The sequence below is a fragment of the Physella acuta genome, unplaced genomic scaffold (assembly GCF_028476545.2).
Source record: "Physella acuta isolate Inbredline_101_S28 unplaced genomic scaffold, ASM2847654v3 ptg000285l, whole genome shotgun sequence".
Taxonomy (NCBI): Eukaryota; Metazoa; Mollusca; class Gastropoda; family Physidae; genus Physella; species Physella acuta.
This window is the reverse complement of record NW_026731804.1, coordinates 249279-272895: the sequence shown is the minus strand read 5'-3', so window position 1 is coordinate 272895 and position 23617 is coordinate 249279. Positions and strand designations below refer to the sequence as shown.

Below are 23617 nucleotides of genomic sequence, written 5' to 3'. Positions count from 1 at the left end.
GGGTGGGTTGACATCCTCGGTTACAGAGTTTCTTCCAGGCATCTCCCCCCCCCCCCCCCCCCCCGAACGAAATTCATATAGAAAATATATACTTTTAACAGTGTCCGCCCCCCCCCCCCGGAGAAAAAAGTCTGGAAGAAACACTGCTCGGTTACCACACCGGAGGACACCCGCCTAGTGACGCCATTGACATGCGGTCCCAAGATTTTAAAAAGTATGTAAAAGAGAGCATTTTTTCCCCACCCAGATACAATGTGGATCACCTTAACCCTATCCCTGATTGGACGGCTGGGTAACGCCGCCACCTACGTCATCATTTATATCTACGCGGCGGAGTTATTCCCCACTGTTGTCAGAAGCACAGCCATGGGCGTGTGTTCTATAACAGAAAGCTTCGGTGGAATTATCGCCCCTTACATCGTGGACATAGTAAGTTCAATAAAACAAAAAGATAGGTCTTTTAAATCCTGATAACTAGACTATAAATCCTGACTAAATGATTGAGATGACTAGATTATAAATCCTGACTAAATGATTGAGATAACTAGACTATAAATCCTGACTAAATGAGATAACTAGACTATAAATCCTGTCATCCTGACTAAATTATTGAGATAACTAGACTATAAATCCTGACTAGATTATTGAGATAACTAGACTATAAATCCTGACTAAATGATTGAGATAACTAGACAATAAATCCTGACTAAATGATTGAGATAACTAGATTATAGTCTAGAAATCCACCCTAAACCAACATGACGAAGTGAGGACTTCTTCTGTTTCCACAGCACTTGGTGACCAGCTATCATGTAGGAAAAGCCCTGCCCCTTATTATATTCGGAGGGTCTAGCATACTGGCAGGACTCCTAGCACTGTTACTGCCAGAAACTTCAAAGAAAAACTTACCAGACACAATAGAAGAGGCTAAAAATTTTGGCAGGTTGGTGTAGAAGCCACACGTTAGCAAATTTAAACTCCAATACTGTAGTTATCAGAGCTCAAAGTCAAGATTCCTTTTTAGACTTTGCGACCCATTGGGCAGAAAAGTCCGTTTCCTTGGGATATGAAGGGATTAAGTGGTCAGCACTATGCCCAGCCGCCATTACTTTCCTTAACGTGAGTTAGGTACCCATCAGAACTGGGTAGAATCAGGGACATTCCAAAGTCTAGCGGTGTACTTCTAAGTTCTATGCCACACCATCCCAAAGTTTTAAAGTATTTTAATTATAAACTCACTCCTATTGTCTGATTTCCAAGTTCTGTGTATTAGTTATCTGATATTAGGAATTAATTAAGCAGGTGAAGTTAGACTACAAGTTGAGCTAAAAACTATACAGCTTCTAGCGGGCATGGCAAACCAATTTTTAACAAAACCACACAACATGTTTGCCTACTCTTGACTAGGCACATAAAAGCCATTTCAGATTTTCAACTTACTTTACAAAAATTATTTACATGCAACAATGCTTTATTTTGGATATTGTGGGTGTCTTTATCATGTTTTTTTCTTTGTTGCAGGTAGTGTCTAAAAACTGTAGACAAGATTTAAACTAAACTATACAAATTGCTGTAATTGAAGCCTTAGATATACCCAAATTATGTATAGATTTTTAAAATTGTGATTACTTTATTAATAAAATATTGTTTTATTAATAATAAAAAAGATGTTTCACACATTTCTTTGGTATGAATATAGTAATTTTTGTAATCTAGAATATTGTAATATTTCTAAGAAACTTCAGACTTATAAAAAAAGAGCAAACTGTAACAGGTCCAAAACACGACCAATGATAATGTCACTGAGTGACAGTGTCACATGTTAAGTACACAAACATTTTTGGACCTATCTCTACTTTCAATACAAGTGCTTTATTTACTAATACAAAATATTACTAAAGTGTGATGTCTAAACTTTTTAAAATACGGTACAGGAATTCAAATTTCTATTTTATGTGCAGGATAAATGATTTGTTTGCTATCCTGTTGAATATGGAGATATCAAATAAAATATGTTTAACATCCACCTGACCTCAACCCCTTCCCTGCTCAGGGTGCTGAAAGTTGACGACTACTAATTCAAGAAAAACCTAAACAAGACAATAACTCTTAAAAATAAAACAGTTTAATTGTTTTTGACAAATTACGTATAAACAGTGGACATTTTAAAGTACAGAAAATTCAAGACTAAATATACACAACATACACCTTACATCAGCAGAAAAACAATTACAGGTGAAATTTCAATAAACTATTTACACTAATTTGACCAAAAGAAATTTTGAAAGGTCTTTCAGACCAGTAGATTGATTATAAAATGATACCTACATTTATACAAATGAATGAAACATTAAAATTTTGTATGGAAATAAATGATTTGACGGATGTGGGCAGGTAACATGATGATTCTCATAACCAACATTTTCCATCATTCACACACAACAGCTGATAACATGGACACTCAGATCACTGTACTTGTTGAATCAATGTGATGTTGTCTCCCTTTAGCATGATGCGCCCTAGTAACAAGAACACAATGTTAAAATTATTATGGTTTAAGCTTTATGGTATAGATTAAATCAATCCTAAGAGTGCTATTAATGATATTGGATCAATCAGGTTGATCCATGTGGCTTATAAATACCCAAGTGAAATAAAAATCACTGGGTCCCTAAGCTACAATTTTTCCTCATTAGATCAATCAAGACTGTCTTTATGCATTGCAACCTGCCTTACTGCACATAGAGCAATAAATAGAATAGCTATTCCAATACAAAATGTGTAAACCACAACAAAAAGTATAAAATATTGAACATTCAGTATGAACCTTAGCGTTTCTATAAAACATAGATGTGTACATACAAGGCCTTAAAATTAAACAATAACACTTTCATAGTTATGTTATACAACTACATTAAAAAGAAGTGCTTAAGTTTGGTTACAGTTATGTTTTACTAATACATTGAAAAGAAGTCCACAACCATTAAAAATATATAGGCCTACTGCTGACAAGATTGTTCCGATACTTCGTATTATTTTGCAATTCTAGTTCATATATAGCAATGTGACTTCATGGAAACTTTTATTTTAAGTTCCTAATTGATTATTAATTACATTGTTATCATTACCAAATATATTTATCTTTTTTTTTTTAGATTTCTGCCAAGAAACAATTGATGTGTGAGAAAAAAATATTAAGCATACCTAATCTTTTTCTGTTCAGTGTCTTCATGTGAACCTCTTCGGCATCATCAAGAACCAAGTTCATGTATTCATCAAAACCCTAGTGAACAGAAATTTAAAAATTCATTTTAATATTAGGGCCTACTTATTAGTTTTATAAAAATTAAAAACAGGATTTCAACAGTATTAGTATTTTTAAAAAAGAATTTTTTTAAACATATGATTAAAAATTGAGTTACTAGTAAACAAGGAATTAATTTAGTTAAAAACCTAACTAATATAACAACTCAAAGACTATAAAAACAAAACTAAAATAAAAATGTTAGAGCAGCATTAATCTTACCACAATGCAACCTTCAATGCGCAAGTTGATTTGTTCATAGAGCCACACCTGTATTCTTGATCTCTGAATATTAAAATATATTTTATATCAATATTTGAGGCCTACATTTGTTTTGATGTAAATGAAAAAATAAAGTAGTTAAAGACTAGAATAACAAATTAACTATGACAAACATTTTTTTGGCAAATCTATTAACTGTCTTGTTCAAAACAAAGCCTACTTACATTCTGAAGGTATCTGAAAATCAAGTTCTGTAAAATTGTCAAGGAAATATTGGCTTTAAATTACATAAACTAACAATTAACCTGGAATCTAAGTCTGATTACATCCCAAAGTAAGTTACAATTACAACAGAAAGAAGCAGGTTTCTTTTGACTTTCTCACTTGCATTTATACACTATCACTAGCCGCACTATTTCTTACACTAAAACTCACATCCTCTTCCTTAAAATTATCATGAAATGTTTTATAGGCCAAATTATGGTTCAGTGTGGTTGAGTAATAAAGTGGTTGTACGAAAACTCGAAGAGTCTAGAGACTCAAAGTAATACTAACACCTCTCTTTTAATTGGCTTAGCTAAATAAATTACCATTAATTAATAACTTATAAATATGCAAAACCAAATCTCATGAGTCCGCTATCAGAAAGTAATAGAGCTTTCGGGTCATGTTTTTACCATGAACTTGGCAGATACCGACAACCCTACTAGTTGGCCAATAGTAATGCCTAAAAAATGTTTTTAGGAAAAAAGTATCAATAATAGAACACTAATAAACTAAGTCAATTTAGCATATATTAACTTTCTGTGCCAAGTCATTATAACTGGAAAAAAATTCCAAAGTCAGGTTCAGCCTATTATGAGCTAATGAAGAAAAAACTAATGGTTAATAGTACTGTGACCTGATTTCATGGGTGGATTTCTTGATTATTTTTAAAGATTTTTCTATAAACTGCACAGAAGCATATTAAAATATCTTAGAAATTAATTTAGATAGCTAAAATTTAACACAATCAATAAACAATTTAAAAAAAAAAAATAATGTCTATAGTTTTGTATAGACCTAGGAGTGGCGGATAGTGGTAGTGGTAGTAAAAAAAAATAATTGATCTTTGTGTTTTTGTGTTGTTTTGACAATATTTGTACATAATTAACATGGCATGCCTTTTATATTCACATAGGGTAAGTATACCATGTTACAAAAACTGCAATCTTAACTAATAATTCATAATTTTACTTTTAAAAAATGATAAAAACGATAATAAATTAGAAAAATGCTATAGGCCTACATTCTATTTTTAGATATGAAGTGAAATGACTAATAAATCTAACCAAATGATTGGATTTCGGCGCGGCACATCTTTTTCCATGGGGTTTTTTTTTCGACAAAAAGATTATAATAAAATGGCATTATAGTAGGGGGGGTGATATAACTGACATAGTACCACAAGTTTAGCCTAACTCCACAATAAAATATAAAAATAATTCCTAACCCCAAACTAGTTAATGCTGTGTACATACACACATTAAATGATACCAGTTATCACTAGGCCCCATTGGACCCCTCCACAATTGCAGGTCTACAAAGGGCCTACACTATAGTAGTTTACAGTAGGAACATTAGTATACCTAGTGTGTAGCTGTCCAGAGTTAAGATTATTGGATGTAAAAAGGGGAGGTACTAGCTAATCTGCCTTGATGCTTTCCTATGATAAACCATGTGTGCTATACATTACATAACATGGAGGTGAGAAATGCTTTCCCCTTTGTTATCCTTGCTGGACCCTGAGGACCATAAATTACATAAGAGATGCTATCTCTGGCTGTCTGAGATCTAAGGACTTAGTCCATGTTCCTACAAAGAGATGAAGTTCTATGGTTGGTTAGATACAGGTGGGGGCTGGGTATCATGGGGGGTGAGAAATTGTGATGGGGGAGCAGTGGTATTAATGTATCTGATCACTTCCCTTCTGGACCATGGGGGTCATAAATTACATAGCATACCACCCCAGATGAAATCAAAGTATAGTTATCCCTGTTACTTACAAAGAGATTAGAAGCTTTGTGGTTGGTTAGAAACAGGTGGGGGCTGAGTCGGTTGTATTGCCCCCTAGGGGTAATAAGTATGTGTGCCATTTTAAAAATTATCTGGCTAACATCAGATGTCTGAAATTTTGCTTTTTAGAAGGTTAGAATTGTATTTCTATCACTTAGACACAAGTGTGTTAAACAATTAATACTTTTTGTATTAACTATTCCTATACCAGTGTCATATTCAGTAGTCTAATAAATGAGAAACTTGAACAGAGGGCAACAAACGCCACATAACAATATCTGTTATAACTTTTCTGACATGCAAGCTAGTGGACAACCTTAATGTATTCATGTAGATTAAGTTATTATCTAACAAAAAACCATTATGATATTGATCAGTCAAGTTTTACTCTGATAATGATAAAAACTTTATAGCATGGTAAAACCGGACAAATGTCTGCCATTTTGTTTAGGCATCAACAATCACAGTGGAAAAAAAAATTCACCAAAATAAAACTAAGGATGCATCTATTCGGACCCGGGTCCTAATAGCCTCGGGCGCTATTGGGACCAGCCAATAGAATTGTTTAGATTTAGTTATACAAAAGTTCTTTTAAGATGCAGAATATATCTTTTCTGTTGTGATTTTTTTCCTTGTAGATCTAATTCTAAATGATATGTTGAGATCTTGCTTTAAATACCCGATATCATTACTGACAAATGATGTTATGATGAGCAGGTGTCGTTAGGTCTATAATATAATTATGGCCTATGGTATGAGCTTCTATGGCCGAGCGAATGTTGAGCGCGCATGTTAAAATGTGTTTTATTTTTTTTTTCTTCTGTTAAACGTAATTTGATTTCATAGGTCTGTCCATCCATATATATATATATATATATATAAATAAAATTGTATAAGATAGCTCATATAGGCTGCAGACTACAGATCCCGGGCCCGTTTTCTTGAACACGAATATCTCGCATGTGTTGTGGTACACATTAATAGAAGCAAGATGTAACATTTGAACTCACAATGACCCTAAATCCGTTTTTCCCTCTAACTGGCTTGGGAGAGGGGGGGGGGGGGACTACGACGTCGACTAATCTCGACAAGCTCATAGCAATGGTTTTGCTATGACGTATGCTATACGCCTACACTGCGTACACTGTTCACATCTAAACCAAAGTGAACACCGTCTCGGTATTTTTCTTGCGCTGACCAGAAAACGCGAGCGGGCGATCAATGGAGCAACGATGTTTTTATAATTGGCGTGTTTAAAAACCTAAATCTAGAAAAAAAAATCTATTTTGCTGTGAGAAATTTTAGGGAAAGAGCAGTGGGATTAATTCCTGTCTCATCTTCTCCCTGCTGGGCCAAGTGGGTCATAAATTACATAAAATGAATCCTCTGCTTCTCTGTTATCAAAGAACAGCAGTGGTTGTTACCTTAGAAGTAGATTAGTAGTTTTATTGGAAGTTTTGTGAGGGTGGGGTGCTGATCGGGTCCTATAAAACACGGCTCTTAGTGCCCTGCTTTACCCTATCTATAATATTTGACACAAATATATCACAATATAGAATCTAGGCCTACTTCTATTAAAGCCTTGACAATGAGGTAATTTTTTCGTACATTACTAGATCTAGCCGCGGGCGATTTTACGTACCTAAAACTCAAAAACTAAACGATAAATTACCGAAAAGTGGCATCCCTGCACTAACTTAGTAACTTATGTTCTGTAGGTAGGCCTATATCCGGCATTACTCTGTTAACAATAATATGTAGATTTTATCATTCTGTGTTAAATAGATCTTGAAACATTTTTACCAAAATGACTAGATCTACTCTTGCTTTAAATTTTTTAAAATTATCGATAACAGGTGGCTTATTGTAAAAATGCCGGTTTGTTATAAATACAGTAAAATTACTATTAAGAGAATACTAAAGGATACAATAGGTTGAACCATAATTTTCTGGACTTTCTGTCCTGCTCCTTTATAAGCCATTTTGATAGAATATAAGATTTACAGTGTTGGTGGACACCTCCAAAGAAAGAAATTATTCACGTTTTATGAACGCACCGCACCGGAAGTTGAAATAACCGCTTTTCAGTTGATATTTTGTTTCGTATTTTCTGTAGTCTGCTTGCTTCTAGTTTTCGATGATTTAGGCCTATAGGCCATAGGCCTAGTCCTTTTTGTAGTTCTTGCTTTGGTTTTATTTTTTTTTAAACAGCTTTAGGCCTAACTTTAAGATAAACATACTTAGATATATAGGCCCTATCTAGAATCTACATATTAACAACACTTCACTGTTATTAGCAAAAGGCTTGCGTTAATGAAAAGATAAGGTTTGGAGAGGTGTACTGAGGCCTACTGGATCGTCTATTTTTTATGACATCAATATAATTAGAATATTATTATATTAGGACCTTATCCCCCCATTCCAATCGAACACGCTAAGATTTCTAAATGGATGACTCTTATAGAATATTGTTGAATATGAGGTTGATTATAACGTAGTAGTTCTGAATAGTGACTATTCCTTTCTTTTACTTGAGTTGGTTTTTAACTGATTAGGCAGTTCTCAATACATGAATCGTAGTTATTGACCATATGTTGGCACTGTGACTAGATCTATATGGGGCTTGTAAAATACTTTGTGCTTAGAAACTGAATAATAGACGTAGTTTTCATTTAGCATAATGATTTTCTACTTTGGCCTTCTAACTTCTAAATTTATCAATTTCATTTTAAATCTTTGGCATAAATTCACAGTTTGACCTGGCAACCGGATTTCTGGTAAGAACGTCGATAGTTTACCTTGGAGATAGAATTTGGCCTATGCAACTTTTTAGGTTTTATTAAATAAATATCTTACTATCTAATCTTAATAATTCAGTTAAGATTTTATCGTTCATATGACATATATTGAGATCTAGCACTGAATAGTTTAAATTACAAATCGTACAGTTTAGATCTAATAGTGCCATAGGACTGCCATAGCCTGATAGGATAGGGCCTATCGATTACTGAATAATAATTAATATAGAATATTAGGACCCTATAGATAGTATTAGATAGATTAGATTTGATCTATTCTATATATATATATATATATAAATATATATATATATATTGTATAAGCTTATACCCGTTCTTCGCTATGGTGAAAAGTATGGTGCAATGCCCTCACGATGGATATTCCTTCTTGCGGGTGGCAGCTTCACTTTGGTGTGGATATAGATATTCACAAAAATTAAGCTACTGTAAAAAATATAATGGCCCAACTCGCTCACGGAAGTCCACCCAGATTTCGCTCCACCCCCAACCCGCAGCACTATCTAAACTGTCGCCGAACAACATGTTTTCCAGGGCATCCTCGCACAGAGGTGGAGACTGCCCCATTCATAAAATACCACCACATCGACGAAGACAAAGTGTCCATACCAATGTGGATGGAAGTGTGAAATGACACTGGCTTATATTATAGATTGTTATAGTATTATATATACTAAATACTTTGTATGCCTACTATCTTATGTAGAAATATAGATTATTATAGAATATTGATACTAAGATAGAGAATATATATAGGCCTATAATGGCTATAACAATATAATTAATAATAGTGTATATTAAAGAATAACTACTAACTTACTAGGGCCCATGCAACATATTTATTATTAATAATGTAATATAATCATTATAAAACATGTATTACTTACTAGATTTTTTATAAATCATGTTTTTCCCACGCTACTACTGACATACTCACATATATACAGAACACACAGAGTATTACACATACATAGATTCAGTCTAAGAGCCACACAGTATACCAGGGGTTCCCAACCTTTTTTTACTCTAGAGCACATTCTAAAATATCGGTAGGTTGGCGGGCACCACCTATTTTAAATCGACAAACTCCTTCCAGAGGCGTAGCGACCCTTCCCGTCACCCGGGGACAAAACTTTCGATTTGCACCCCCCTCAAACTTTCGATCTGCACCCTCCCCCCTCAAACTTTCGATTTGCACCCCCCCCCCTCAAATTTTTTATTTGCAACCCCCTCCCCCCTCAAACTTTCTATTTCCATCCCCTTCAACCTTTCAATAATGTTTATGGAAAAAATTCTGTCTCTGTGGAATAGTGAGAGACGGGCACATACGAATCGTTTGGCGGGCGCCCGCGGGCACGGGGTTGGCAACCCCTGCAGTATACCATACTTTAGAGCATTAGAGAGAGAGTACAACATACAAACATTATAGAACTGAACCAGTCCAACTAGTGACTCAGTTGACTCAATCAGTAATTCTAGGTCTACACTAGAAATACTGAACATACAAATTACTAAATTAATATTAAGCTTAATATTTCAAGTCTATGAATTTAAAGAAAATGTTAAAAACTGGGCTCTCAGAAACTTAAAAAGAATATTTAGCTTCAATAGATAGATCGAGATCTAAATTCTAAGCTTAACTAGTTTATAAGCATTTACAGGACTTAATCAATGCCACGTTTTGCTGACCCATATTACTACCTATACTATAACACTTACTATATTTAGTACTTACCTCAATAGGACTAACAGTACTAACACTAATCCTGAAATTATAAAAAATAATGGGGGGGGGGGGGGGGAGAATGAGATGTTGCATTCTCCTGCCAAAATTTATATCAAGTAAGAACTTACTGTTTTTATCTTTAGATCTAGAATCGCATGGATTTCAGTGTACAAGGGATGGCAACACCCCGCAGCAATGCACGTCACTTGCCTGGAAGTGCTAGAGGGAGACCACAGATCAACCCAATCACTGTATGTATTTTTTTAAAAACCAATTGTTCTGGTCATGTTTCATTAAAATTCTACTATTAACTCAGTATGCCTATTTATTTCTCAAAAAGCATTATGGTGAATATAATTGTTTGTCAGACTTCTGTTCTTTCTTTAAATTTCAATAAGTTTTTTCTAACAGATCTAAGTGTTTGTTGATAGTACTTTTCTTTTTATCCTGTGATAATCAATTGCAGTTTGTTTCTTTGTATTGGCATTACAAATAATGATTTTTAATTTGCCTAGCCTGAAGCCAGGTTGTTCTTTATTCTTTCCAATTTGTTGATATTGTTATTACATAGTTTCATGGCTATTTATTGCAATAACACTAGTCAAATATAGAATACAATTTAATTACAAGAAATCTCAATCAACAGGGGGAAGAAATGCATGTGACTACACCAAGGCTACAAAGTAAACCAGTTGCTGAAACTGATACCAAGTATGTTTCAGTCTAACTCATCTAATAGCCTTTACTATGAATTGTTTGCAAACAATGTTAATTTGTAATTTATGATAATAACTTTACTCAGTCATACAGACACACACACACAAAATTTACTTCTTCAATTTACTTCACAAAAATCAATCCCTGTTTTTACTAAAACTCATGGTACTTAAAGTTAAGTTTTTATCACGTAAGCTGGGAAATGTATGCTGACAAATTTCAGCTGAAACCCATTCCCGGTATTTTGAACTTCGTCTACTTTTCTTGATATGCTTCATCACTTACCATGTTCTCGAATACTTTAAAGATGAACTATGACTTGATATTTCAGTGTTGTCCCATCACTTGATCTAAAATACCTTAAAGATGATTTAGTAAAGACTGGCGCCTTAGATATTGACCTACGGATTGATGATTATTCTCTGGAAACTCCAAACTCAGCTAGCACTGTCAGGTAATGTTGCTCTAGTTCTTGAAAATGTGAAATTGAATTATAAATTACATTAGCAAGAAATGTAAATACTTACTAGACCATTAGCATGTTTAAAATGCCTATGGATTCCCTCTTATTCTGCTAACAATGTGTGCTAGAAAGAAAAAAAATTCATTTCTGGCATTTAGAAACTAGGCATGCTGCCCAGCTTCGCTTAGGCTTTCGAAAACATTGAGAATTTGAATGCTTAATTAATTCGCCCATATAAGGCGCCGGTCAGTCGAGGTCAGTTTTTACCCCCTCATCGTAGACTTTTCGGCCAACCGGCCCCCGTGTTCTGTCGCCCCAAGGCAAGATCCTGCCAAATTTGAAGCGCCTGCGGCGCCGGGAAGTGCCCTATTGGGCACCCGACAACTTAGCTTTATAGATGATCTAGATCTAGAATCTCTAGATCGAGATCATTATCTAGATCTAGAATCTCTAGATCTAGAATCCAAATAGATAAAATAAATTTTTAAAGTTTAGGCCGAGAAAATCGTATTGTATACATTTCATAGCGTACATAGCTCTAAATCATATTTGAATGAAATAGTTCATTTCTTTTTATTCTAATCTCGGAAGATGACGTCATCAGTTTCGTGCTCTTTTTTTAGTGTAAACAATAAGTGACGTCATTGTTAAATGCGTCCTTGTCCCAAGTTTATACACTTTTCCGGTTGCATAAATAATACTGTTTCTCTACATTCGAATACGCCTTTATTTTTTATTTTTCTTCTTTAAATAAAATTGTGGTTATACATTTAAAACATCTAACATATTTTTTTCAACAAAAGTCTGTATAAAGGTATCCATATATCGCTGCCGATTCTGACGTGATGTCCGGCGAAAATATTTTGCGGACAGAGAGAGAGAAGAGTGCACATGGCCTTTTATATATTAGGATGTGTACAGATCCTAAATTTATATATTTGTAGATTTCTTCAGTTTTATAGATTTTAGTTGTATAATTTACAGTTGGGGTACAGGGAGGAGCAGTTACAGACCAAGACCAGTTCAACAGGTTAGTCGCTAACACTGTCTTGCTTTCTTTTTAATCTACTTGGTGTGTTGTTGTTTTTTAGTCACGAACACTGGCTTGTTTTTTTTTAATATAACTGCTGTGTTGTTGTTTTTAGTTACTAACATTGGCTTGCGTTCTTTTTAATATAATAGGTGTGTTGTTTTTTTGTCGCTAAGATAGTCTTACTTGCTTTTTACTATACCTTATACATTTTGATGCCACTTTACAAGACATGGTCTTTACTGTCTGATTTGCGTAAACGTTAGTCTCACTTAATGATTTACCAAAGTACTAGTCCCACTTTCTTCTGTCTCACAGTATAATTTTTCCCCCAGGTAACAAAGAATAACACGACCACTGTTCGACCTCAAGGGGTCCCAGGGCTGGACTTAAGTGTTTCCAGACCAGCATCTGCAAAAAAACAAGGTCCAAAGCAGGTGAGAAGATTTACTTAATCCTCCATACAAAAAAACAAGGTCCAAAGCAGGTGAGAAGATTTACTTAATCCTCCATACACAAAAACAAGGTCCAAAGCAGGTGAGGGGATTTACTTAATCCTCCATACACAAAAACAAGGTCCAAAGCAGGTGAGGAGATTAACTTAATCCTCCATCAGGTGAGGAGATTTACTTAATCCTCCATACACAAACAAGGTCCAAAGCAGGTGAGGAGATTAACTTAATCCTCCACACAAAAACAAGGTCCAAAGCAGGTGAGATTTACTTAATCCTCCATACACAAACAAAGCAAGGTCCAAAGCAGGTGAGATTCAGTTTATCCTCCACACAAAAAAAAAAATACGTGATGAAATTTACATAATCATTTATAAAATATTTAGTGTCAAACATTTGTTTAAATTGTTAGTTTTAATTTTACTTTCTTCTGTCCTTTTTTTTTAAAACTGATTAACATAATTCTGCAATAGATCTAATAACTACGAACAACAGCCTAAAATTAGTATAAGTTGAAATTTTATGTTAATTAAATTGTGTACGAGTGTGTGTAAATTAAAAGCTGGAACTGGTTATTGTGTCATATAGCCCACAGCATGGGACAAGGAAGCTGTTCCACTAGACATACCCCCACCCTCCTCAAGGCATAAGGAGCTGTACCAACAATATGCAGATGAAATGAAACAGTCATATAGAGCCCATGCTAATCCCTCCCAGGTTAGTTCTACATTTTATATTAACATTACCTCCCTTGTTTTTGTGGAGTGGGGAATTGAATTATACACTGGGTGATGCTAACTAAAGGCTAGCTCTAGACATAGATTTGAACCCAATATATTTTGGTAGTAAACTCACACTCAGTCAAATACCCCTTCCCTGTTTGATGGGGTTGTTAAGTTTAGTACCTTGTTATCTGTGTCAGTAGTCTTAAATGTATGTATTGTTATATTGCTTGATAAAATTTGTTTGTAAAACTGCATGCATTAGCCCTCATTTGTTTACTTGAACTTGAGCCATCTTCTTCCAGAAAAAAGTTGAAACTACATCAGAGCAGGTTTACAGTTCCAGAGAAACAGAGAAGTTGAGAGACAAGAATTTTATTGCTGATGAAGAGGAGGAGGATGAAAACAGAATGAACGACAACTGGACAAAAGAGCGCTACTCAGGGAAGCAGTTGATTAAAAAGAAAGACATAGTGAGTTGTATTTTTTTAAACCAGCCTGTGCTCTTATAACTTGAAAATATGGCACTTACTTTTCTCAGCACAATATTTTTGCAAAGGACAAGTACATTGTTAAGGGATAATTTTGATTAAATATTACTATCCAGACTAATTGATGTGGGGTACAATGACTAACTACCAAGCTTGTTTCCTTGGGCATACATGTATAGTGCCTTCCATGGAGTTCATGTCTTAGACCATGTCAATGAGGCCTGGGCTACTGACTGACACACTATTGCATAGTTTTATTTTAAATGAATTATCATTGCTACATCAGAAATTTTGAAATTTCTGTTTTACATGCTTGAAAACCTTTAGTCAGGAGCCGCCTATTTAAGAATGTAATAAATATTGATTTGATAGCTTTTTAAATTTTTAATTTCTTAATTTATTGTTGATAAACTGTTTATTTTTAATGACAGGAAGATCTTCTTGAGCACAACAAGAAACAAAAGTTGGTGGAAACAGTAATGATTGACCAGCTGTCAAGGTTGGTGCTAAATGTTTAGTTATTGTGTCATTTTCATTGGTTTAAATTATTTCTTTTTAAAATTCTTTTTATAAAATCCTGTACAAAGCAAACACCATGGGGAGTTCACATTAATGGCTGTACTGTAAACATGTAGTGTTAGAGAAAACAATGCAAACATCACTGTAGGTGGAAACTCTCCACTGTGGTTGTAGTTCCTTGTCATGTCGACTGAGAAAAATATGTTGTATTTTTATTTTAACCAAACTTTTTATATTATTGTTCAATTAAATTTTTTTTTTTGAGGCTACAGTCTGTAACCCAGATCTAAATAAAAAATCTTCACTAAAGTTTAAACATTTTTTTTAAAAATATTTCAAATGGCTGTGATTGAAAAATCTTTATAAACCTTTTTAAGGGTTGTGATTGGACAAAATAAACATTTTATTTTTTCAAAGTACTTTTTAAGGGCTTTAAAAAAATTTAATGATTAAACCTTCAATGTTTTTGTTTAAAAATATTACAGGGCAGTGATCAGTGACCCAGAACAAAATGTCATGCATACAAGTCGTCCTAGCTCATCCCGCAGAGGGAGGGGAACCAACAGATATCTGCATGACACAAAGTAATATCTTTAGCCTGTCAGGTTAAGGACATGGGCGGGTGTACTTTTCGTCATAAATCCACTAAATCATCGATTTCCCACTTTTACTTGATCTATACAGAATAACCATCGTTGAATCTAAAAATGACATTGTTATGACCCTAAAAACAGTATTTATTTATAAAAAACCGGGTTCAAAGTAGTGTGTACAGGGTCATTTGTTAATTTTTTGGTAAAAATAGCCATTTTTCGACCTAGAAAAGTACTATTAGGCTTCACGGAAACATAATGTGTTTCATATCATTGGAAAGGCCGTGACCTCCTTTCTTTATTTGTTCTAAATTAAAGGACCAATCAAAATACTTATTTTAATGTGATTATTTTTCTACGTCATAAAGTTGTTTATTTTACTCAGTCGGGTTTTTCCGGTATGCAAATTTTTGACCTCAATTTTTTCATTGGCGTTCAACGGCGGAAGCTAGTTAGCGATTGGTCGTTTCGCTTCGGAAGTAAACATTCCCTTAGTTTCAGCGCGTTGCTAAGTTTGATCTAGTTTTGTTTCTCTAAGCTTCTGTGAAATACTTACATTATTTTAACATATACTTATTTCAATTAAATATACTATTAACAGTTTAGATTAGTTTGTGTGAATTATCATAAGCAGTGAGACGATTTAATGTGTTTCTCTTTCGATAATGGGTAGAACAAAACACTCGCTAAAAATAGATACACACAAACATCTAACTAATTTACTAAAGCAAGGGCACGTCCGAATGCAACTGATTGAAGCTACCTCTACTCAATCTAGCACCATTCAGACAAGCACTGGTGCAGATGTAATATGCACATTTACTAAGAAACTGCGACAATGTAAGACACAGTTTTTACAGACAGAAGAAAGCACTGTTACATCTAGTACTAGTAGTGCTAATTGTAAACCACAGCCATTCAGAATTATTGTCGAATGTGATTTGCTTCTTGATGTTATCAATACATTTCCTCGCCCACTGTGATGTAGTGGCTACTATTGATAAAAACAGTGTAAAGGGTTTGCTTCAAGCATGGTGTGGCAGTAATAAAAATGTTGTAAACCGTAAGTATACAACTGCAAAAGAATCCAGAACAAGGCCATTCACAATAAACAAAGACATCGTCTTATCATAATTGGCTTTAGCAGCGGCGTAGGCAGGGGGGGGGGGGTTAGGGGGGGGGGTCATAACCCCCCCCCCCCCCCCCCCCCCCCCCCATAGACCCCTCGGTATATATAATCGAAAGTTTGAGGGGGGGGTTGTGCAAATCGAAAGTTTGAGGGGGGGGGGTGCAAATGGAAAGTTTGTCCCCGGGTAAAAACTGGAACCCCCCCCCCCCCCATTGAGACGATCCTGGCTACGCCACTGGGCTTTAGACATGAGACCATGCAAAATATACTGCTGTTTCTGCGATAGCATAATTCAATTTTGGGCCCAGGCATGCTATGGCATTGCTGTCAAAAGAAGGAAACCATAGTCGAAGACTCAATGAAGGACGCCAAAAAAGACGCGTTGACAACAGCTTTTCTACAGCTCTAGGTAAAACAAAGAGCGCCAGAAAAAAAAAAAACTAACAGCTGAACAAGCTCAGAAGGAATATATTTAGCAGCACCATACTTCAGGCTATGAATGTGGTCGATTTTAGTGACATACAGCTGTAAATTTTCATTTTTTGCAACTTTTTGTTGGTTTTTTGCGTTTTTCTCAGTTTGATGTTTTTTTGTACAATTGTTGAAATAACTTTGTTGATAATTATCAGAACTGAACTAAATTTGCTCCAGTTACTCTGTATAAATGTTCAAATAAAACGTATTGAACACTTTTGGAATTTTTGTAAAGATTTTTTTTTTATTGTTTAAATAGTGAAAAAATTGGACGAAATAATGACATTTTTACAGTGATGTATCGAAAAAGAAAGTAAAAAAAAAACTATCTTCTTTTTTTAAAATGTAATCAATAAGAAGTCTTAAACACATGTGTCTGCAGATTATATTAAGTTTTCATGAAATTTGTACAAACCATTTTTGAGTTATTTCCATTTAAAAATCGTCAATAAAATCCAATATGGCCGCCGTCACCATGGCAACGAAGGATTTAAAAAATTAAAAAAAATATTTTTATGCTTAACTCTTTGAGTTATAACTATTAGCCAAGTATTACATCTTTAGACTTGGAAATAAAGAAGTTGGTACTCATCACCCGCCCATGCCCTTAACAGTAATCATTCAGAGATAATAATCACAAATCATGTAGATAAAACTGCTTTAATTAAACCATCAGATTAGAGAAAAAAGTTTAACATGACATAAACATTTTTTGAAGCTGTTTTCAATAGACCTGGACGCACACATTAATACAAATGATTTTAAAAAGTGATACAATTTAAACATGCATTAGTAGTCCTCTACTCTAGACTATTAGAGAGAAAAAATGGGAGGAGGTAGGTGGTTAGTGCTCTGTATGACAAATACATTTTGATTTTTAAGATTTTAAATTTGTATCTTGTTTCACCTTTTTAAACTAATTTGTTACAATGCAGTAAAAATTTTCTATTTTCAAATTAGTTAAATTAACAATTTTGGTTTTATTAATATGTAAATAGTATTTTGACACCAAATGTTTCCAAATGATACTAAAGAAATGTATGCCTAAAATATGTTTTTCCGATCAGAAAGTTTTTTTAAATCCAATTTCTGTGTCCATTTAGAATCAGCACAGCTTCAACTGCCACAGAAAATCTCTTATCCAAACGTGTTCGGTTTGGGGCAAGGATATTGACCCGGTATGTATTGGCTTACACTGTGTTCATTACACTAGATAGAAAACTTTTCATACAGCATTTAGCAAATAAATAGCTATAGAAATGTTTCTGGAAAATGTTTTGGATTGTTGTAAAAAGTAAAGCCCCAGCCTTTTTCTTTCAGTGATGGACACAATGCTATGCGAGAGCTGACTGGGTTTTTCTTTGATTTTGACAAAACTCTTACAGTTTATGAATTCTGGCAGTTTGGGAAAAGGTAAAAAAAAACTTTGTTGTTCACTTCACTAATTTAAATTTGGTGTCAATTATTTGTATGAATTGAATGAATGCATGAAATTGTTTTCAGCCATCATCATCAAAAGATTTAATCATCTGCTAATTGTAGAAAAATATAATTGATTTCTGCGTGTTTGTATAATTTTCTTGTCATGTGATTTAAAATCAATTTATAAACCACTCAAATGTAGATAATTTTCATCCACAGCGCCAAAGCTATGCCCTTTATATACAGAGGACAGTATTTCCATAAATCTGGTCCTAAAAGTGGTCTCCCTTACAGTTTATCAGATATATACACTGTATGTTGCTTTAAAGTTTTCTTTATCAGTTGAATTTACAAGTTTTGTTTTTTAATTTCTAAATTTGTTAACACTAATGCATTATTGTCTAATTTTATTTAAAAACAAGGGAGCTAACTTAAAAATACCAACTGAAGGTCAACTGGCCCTTACAGATTCACTGGCTAAAAATAAATTTATCGTCCTGCGTATCACAGAGGTTGATGAGCAAGAGAGGCAGCAGCTCTTGTAAGTTCGGTTTTACTCACTGTCAAGGTCAGTTTTCTTTGGCCAAGCCAGTATGTGACTGAGGGTTAAACTTTGTTGTAAAACTCTCATTAACTCCTGGAAAACCATGTGATATGCTTTGATAGCTGTTGTGTTTGTTGTTAATCTCTTTTAGTCTCTTGCTTGTTGTCAAGTTTTTAATTAGTTGTTAATCTCTTTTAGTCTCTTGCTTGTTGTCAACTTTTTAGTTTGTTGTTAATCTCTTTTAGTCTCTTGCTTGTTGTGAACTCAACTTTTTAGTTTGTTGTTAATCTCTTTTAGTCTCTTGCTTGTTGTGAACTCAACTTTTTAGTTTGTTGTTAATCTCTTTTAGTCTCTTGCTTGTTGTGAACTCAACTTTTTAGTTTGTTGTTAATCTCTTTTAGTCTCTTGCTTGTTGTGAACTCAACTTTTTAGTTTGTTGTTAATCTCTTTTAGTCTCTTGCTTGTTGTGAACTCAACTTTTTAGTTTGTTGTTAATCTCTTTTAGTCTCTTGCTTGTTGTGAACTCAACTTTTTAGTTTGTTGTTAATCTCTTTTAGTCTCTTGCTTGTTGTGAACTCAACTTTTTAGTTTGTTGTTAATCTCTTTTAGTCTCTTGCTTGTTGTGAACTCAACTTTTTAGTTTGTTGTTAATCTCTTTTAGTCTCTTGCTTGTTGTGAACTCAACTTTTTAGTTTGTTGTTAATCTCTTTTAGTCTCTTGCTTGTTGTGAACTCAACTTTTTAGTTTGTTGTTAATCTCTTTTAGTCTCCTGCTTGTTGTGAACTCAACTTTTTAGTTTGTTGTTAATCTCTTTTAGTCTCTTGCTTGTTGTGAACTCAACTTTTTAGTTTGTTGTTAATCTCTTTTAGTCTCTTGCTTGTTGTGAACTCAACTTTTTAGTTTGTTGTTAATCTCTTTTAGTCTCCTGCTTGTTGTGAAGTTTTTAATTAGTGTTAATCAACTTTGTCCATGTTACCTCCAGGGCTGAACATGCAGATGAGAGTGAGCGCCTCCATGCACCAAGCAAACTTGACGTAGAAAATCGTGAATTCTTATACATGATTCAAGGTAGGTGGTTTAACCGTGAATTCTTATACATGATTCAAGGTAGGTAGTTTAACTTTGCCTTTATTTCATGGAATTTATGGCTTTATTTTTTAAATATCTGTGACTAATTAGTCTCCTTAATTATCAATACTCTAATCAAGCAACTGCTGCCATGTAATTTGTTCTTGGATGGAAAAAGGCTACGGAAGCCAATCCAAAAAAGAAAAGCAGGCCTAAATTTGAGTCAACTGTAAAACAGGTTGACACGTAATACTTAATTGTGTTGGAGGAAATACTGTACAACATTACCAAAGAAGAGAAGAATACTCTAATGTTTTATGTCTGAGTTGTGTTAGCCTTTGGTTCTCAGTTATGGTAAGGGTCTGGGTTATGTCAGCCTATGGTTCTCAATTATGGTTAGGCTAGTGATTACTTTACACTGATACTCTCTGAGCTCTGAAGGTTGTTGACATTTGTTTCTCTCAGATATGGTCCAACAAAAGCTAGCCAAGCGAGGTGTCAAGACAATTACAGGACTTGGAAGATTTTACCGTAAACTTGACCAGTACAATACTGGCATTCTTGACCAGTATGACTTGGAGAAGGGGATTAAAATGTTTCGCTTAGATCTGGATCCTGATGTAAGAGTCTTAGAGATTATTTTTTACATTAAGTTACAATAAAACTAATTAAATTTCATTTTTTGTTTAATAGAATACAAATTTTTAAATGTTAAAATGTAAATTATGTCCATAAATGCGATATATACTGTTTAAATGTTATAAAATCATGATTTTTGCTTTGTTTAGAAATTAGAAGAAGTTTTTGATATACTGGATCCTGAAGGAAATAAACTGTTGGACTATGGAGACTACATGCATGGTGTTATTGGTGAGATGAACGAATACAGGAAGGCTCTAGTCAGGAAGGTATGTTCTTAGCTCTGGTCAGGAAGGTATGTTCTTAGCTCTGGTCAGGTCAGGAAGGTATGTTCTTAGCTCTGGTCAGGAAGGTATGTTCTTAGCTCTGGTCAGGAAGGTATGTTCTTAGCTCTGGTCAGGTCAGGAAGGTATGTTCTTAGCTCTGGTCAGGAAGGTATGTTCTTAGCTCTGGTCAGGAAGGTATGTTCTTAGCTCTGGTCAGGAAGGTATGTTCTTAGCTCTAGTCAGGAAGGTATGTTCTTAGCTCTGGTCAGGTCAGGAAGGTATGTTCTTAGCTCTGGTCAGGTCAGGAAGGTATGTTCTTAGCTCTGGTCAGGAAGGTATGTTCTTAGCTCTAGTCAGTAAGGTATGTTCTTAGCTCTGGTCAGGTCAGGAAGGTATGTTCTTAGCTCTGGTCAGGTCAGGAAGGTATGTTCTTACCTCTGGTCAGGAAGGTATGTTCTTAGCTCTAGTCAGTAAGGTATGTTCTTAGCTCTGGTTAGCTCTGGTCAGGAAGGTATGTTCTGAGCTCTGGTCAGGATGGTATGTTCTTAGCTGATAAGACAATTTTAGCTTTGGTTACAAAAGATTTTAACTCTAGTTAGAATAGAATTTTTTACTTAAAATTAATTAGAATTAAAATGGAAATGTAGTAACTAGCTACAATGAGTCCAATGTTATAACGTTCTTCAGCCTTATGTAAGTTACAAGTAGGCCAACTAGTGGTTTTTTATTTGTCCTTCATTTGTTATTTTTTCCTTCTCTGTGCCAGGCATTTGGCAAGCTGGACAGTGGCAAAAAAGGAGCCATTCACATCAGTGATGTCAACAAATTTTTTAATGTCAACTCCACATACAAAACAGGTGGGTCATTGTTTGTAAACTATTGGTACTTATATTTTTAAACATTTAGACATTAAGTTTGTAAACATTAAGTTTTTATGTGCCTTGTAAACAATGTGTTTTTTTTTGTTCACATGTTGTCTTTAATTGTTTAAAGTTAGGGTTTTATTTTGTTTTTTTTTGACCTTCCCACATATCTCTCACTAGCCATGGCACCACCACCCCCTCTCTATAACTTACTGCATGTCTCTCAAACTCTTGCACCAGATTACCCCACAAGTGCCAGTACCCACATATCAAACATGGCACCCACCCCAGTACCCACATATCAAATGTGGCACCCACCCCAGTACCCACATATCAAATGTTGCACCCATCCCAGTACCCACATATCAAATGTGGCACCCACCCCAGTACCCACATATCAAATGTGGCACCCACCCCAGTACCCCCATATCAAACATGGCACCCACCTCAGTACCCACATATCAAACATGGCACCCACCCCAGTACCCACATATCAAATGTGGCACCCACCCCAGTACCCACATATCAAATGTGGCACCCACCCTAGTACCCACATATCAAATGTGGCACCCACCCTAGTACCCACATATCAAATGTGGCACCCACCCTATATCAAATGTGGCACCCACCCCAGTACCCACATATCAAATGTGGCACCCACCCCAGTACCCACATATCAAACATGGCACCACCTCAGTACCCACATATCAAATGTGGCACCCACCCCAGTACCCACATATCAAATGTGGCACCCACCCCAGTACCCACATATCAAATGTGGCACCCACCCCAGTACCCACATATCAAATGTGGCACCCACCCCAGTACCCACATATCAAATGTGGCACCCACCCCAGTACCCACATATCAAATGTGGCACCCACCCCAGTACCCACATATCAAATGTGGCACCCACCCCAGTACCCACATATCAAATGTGGCACCCACCCCAGTACCCACATATCAAATGTGGCACCCACCCCAGTACCCACATATCAAATGTGGCACCCACCCCAGTACCCACATATCAAATGTGGCACCCACCCATGTACCCACATATCAAATGTGGCACCCACCCCAGTACCCACATATCAAACATAGCACCCCGCCCCTACCCCTATAACTTACTGTAAACCTCTCAAACTCTTGCACCAGATGGTGACACAAGCGTCAGTGCCCTACAATCATTTCTTGAGGCTGTCAGAGATAACGAGAAACAAGAACTTATTTCATACATTGAGTTTGAAGAGTATTACGAGGGACTGAGTGTTGCAATAGACAAGGATGAAGATTTTGCTAACGTGTTGCGTAACACATGGAACATATAGTCTCGTAACACATGGAACATATAGCTGCGTAACACATGGAACATATAGCTGTACCAGAATGTTGTCATTTCAAGGAGGAGGAAGTCAAAATCTTGGAATATTTTCTCTTGGGATAAAAGAATATCATTGTTTTGTTTGAGTCGGTCAAGCTGAGCTGGTGTTAGTTTTGAGGTTAATTCTTCTTCACCTGCGTATGTTACCTGTGATATATGTCATCAACTGTGACAGACATCTACATAACTGTCAGTGACAGGCACCTCTGAGTGCCAGTGACAGACATCTACATAACTGACATGAGAACTGCTGGCTTGTAATGATGAATGCATATGTTGTGACCTCTGCTCTCTCAGTGATTCTCAAACTCACTTTTATGCCATTGTCACTGCCACTGTAATTAATATTATGTATAAAATTTGTTTATTCAATGATACACAAAGTTGATCCCATGGGCAATCATTAGATAAGCTGATTAGTCAGATGACCATGGGTAATCATTGGATTAGCTAATTAGACAGGCAACATGCCTCACTTTCAGAGGTTTTTTTTTTTAAATTTATCGTTGAATAGTTTTTGTTTGAATAATGTAAACAATTGAAATTTTGATTATGTTTTTAGTTAATTTCTATGATGATTATAGATTATAAATTGACTATTAACAAAATATGTTTTTACTTTGTAAAGGTATGATTTCATGTCATCTGTGTTTGTCATGTATTAGATTGTGTTAGTGTAGTATTCAGGAGTTCTTAGACTGAATCAATAGGAACCTTTTAA

General features: G+C 35.1%; 3 protein-coding genes across 3 annotated transcripts; 2 read left to right on the top strand and 1 right to left on the bottom strand.

Moving 5' to 3' along the window:
- The first annotated feature begins 249 nt into the window (after positions 1 to 249).
- On the top strand, positions 250 to 1624 carry LOC131939615 (organic cation transporter protein-like). Its single transcript, XM_059298026.1, has 3 exons — positions 250 to 429; positions 792 to 943; positions 1522 to 1624. Exons 1-3 carry the CDS (start codon positions 253 to 255, stop codon positions 1523 to 1525), a joined length of 333 nt encoding a protein of 110 aa, XP_059154009.1. The 5' UTR covers positions 250 to 252; the 3' UTR covers positions 1526 to 1624.
- Positions 1625 to 2107: 483 nt separating this feature from the next.
- Positions 2108 to 7674, bottom strand: LOC131939614 (small nuclear ribonucleoprotein E). The gene is made up of 5 exons (XM_059298024.1): positions 7510 to 7674; positions 3751 to 3777; positions 3527 to 3589; positions 3205 to 3283; positions 2108 to 2519 (listed from the first exon to the last, which is right to left on the bottom strand). The coding sequence occupies exons 1-5, from the start codon at positions 7561 to 7563 to the stop codon at positions 2467 to 2469; spliced, it is 276 nt and encodes a 91-aa protein (XP_059154007.1). The 5' UTR covers positions 7564 to 7674; the 3' UTR covers positions 2108 to 2466.
- Positions 7675 to 8363: 689 nt separating this feature from the next.
- Positions 8364 to 23271, top strand: LOC131939630 (calcyphosin-2-like). The gene is made up of 19 exons (XM_059298056.1): positions 8364 to 8414; positions 10267 to 10374; positions 10770 to 10834; positions 11172 to 11294; positions 12288 to 12333; positions 12669 to 12770; positions 13374 to 13502; positions 13813 to 13980; positions 14430 to 14497; positions 15003 to 15101; positions 17817 to 17891; positions 18034 to 18126; positions 18355 to 18448; positions 18558 to 18676; positions 19662 to 19747; positions 20213 to 20367; positions 20536 to 20655; positions 21419 to 21509; positions 22671 to 23271. Exons 2-19 carry the CDS (start codon positions 10279 to 10281, stop codon positions 22841 to 22843), a joined length of 1902 nt encoding a protein of 633 aa, XP_059154039.1. The 5' UTR covers positions 8364 to 8414; positions 10267 to 10278; the 3' UTR covers positions 22844 to 23271.
- Positions 23272 to 23617: the final 346 nt, after the last annotated feature.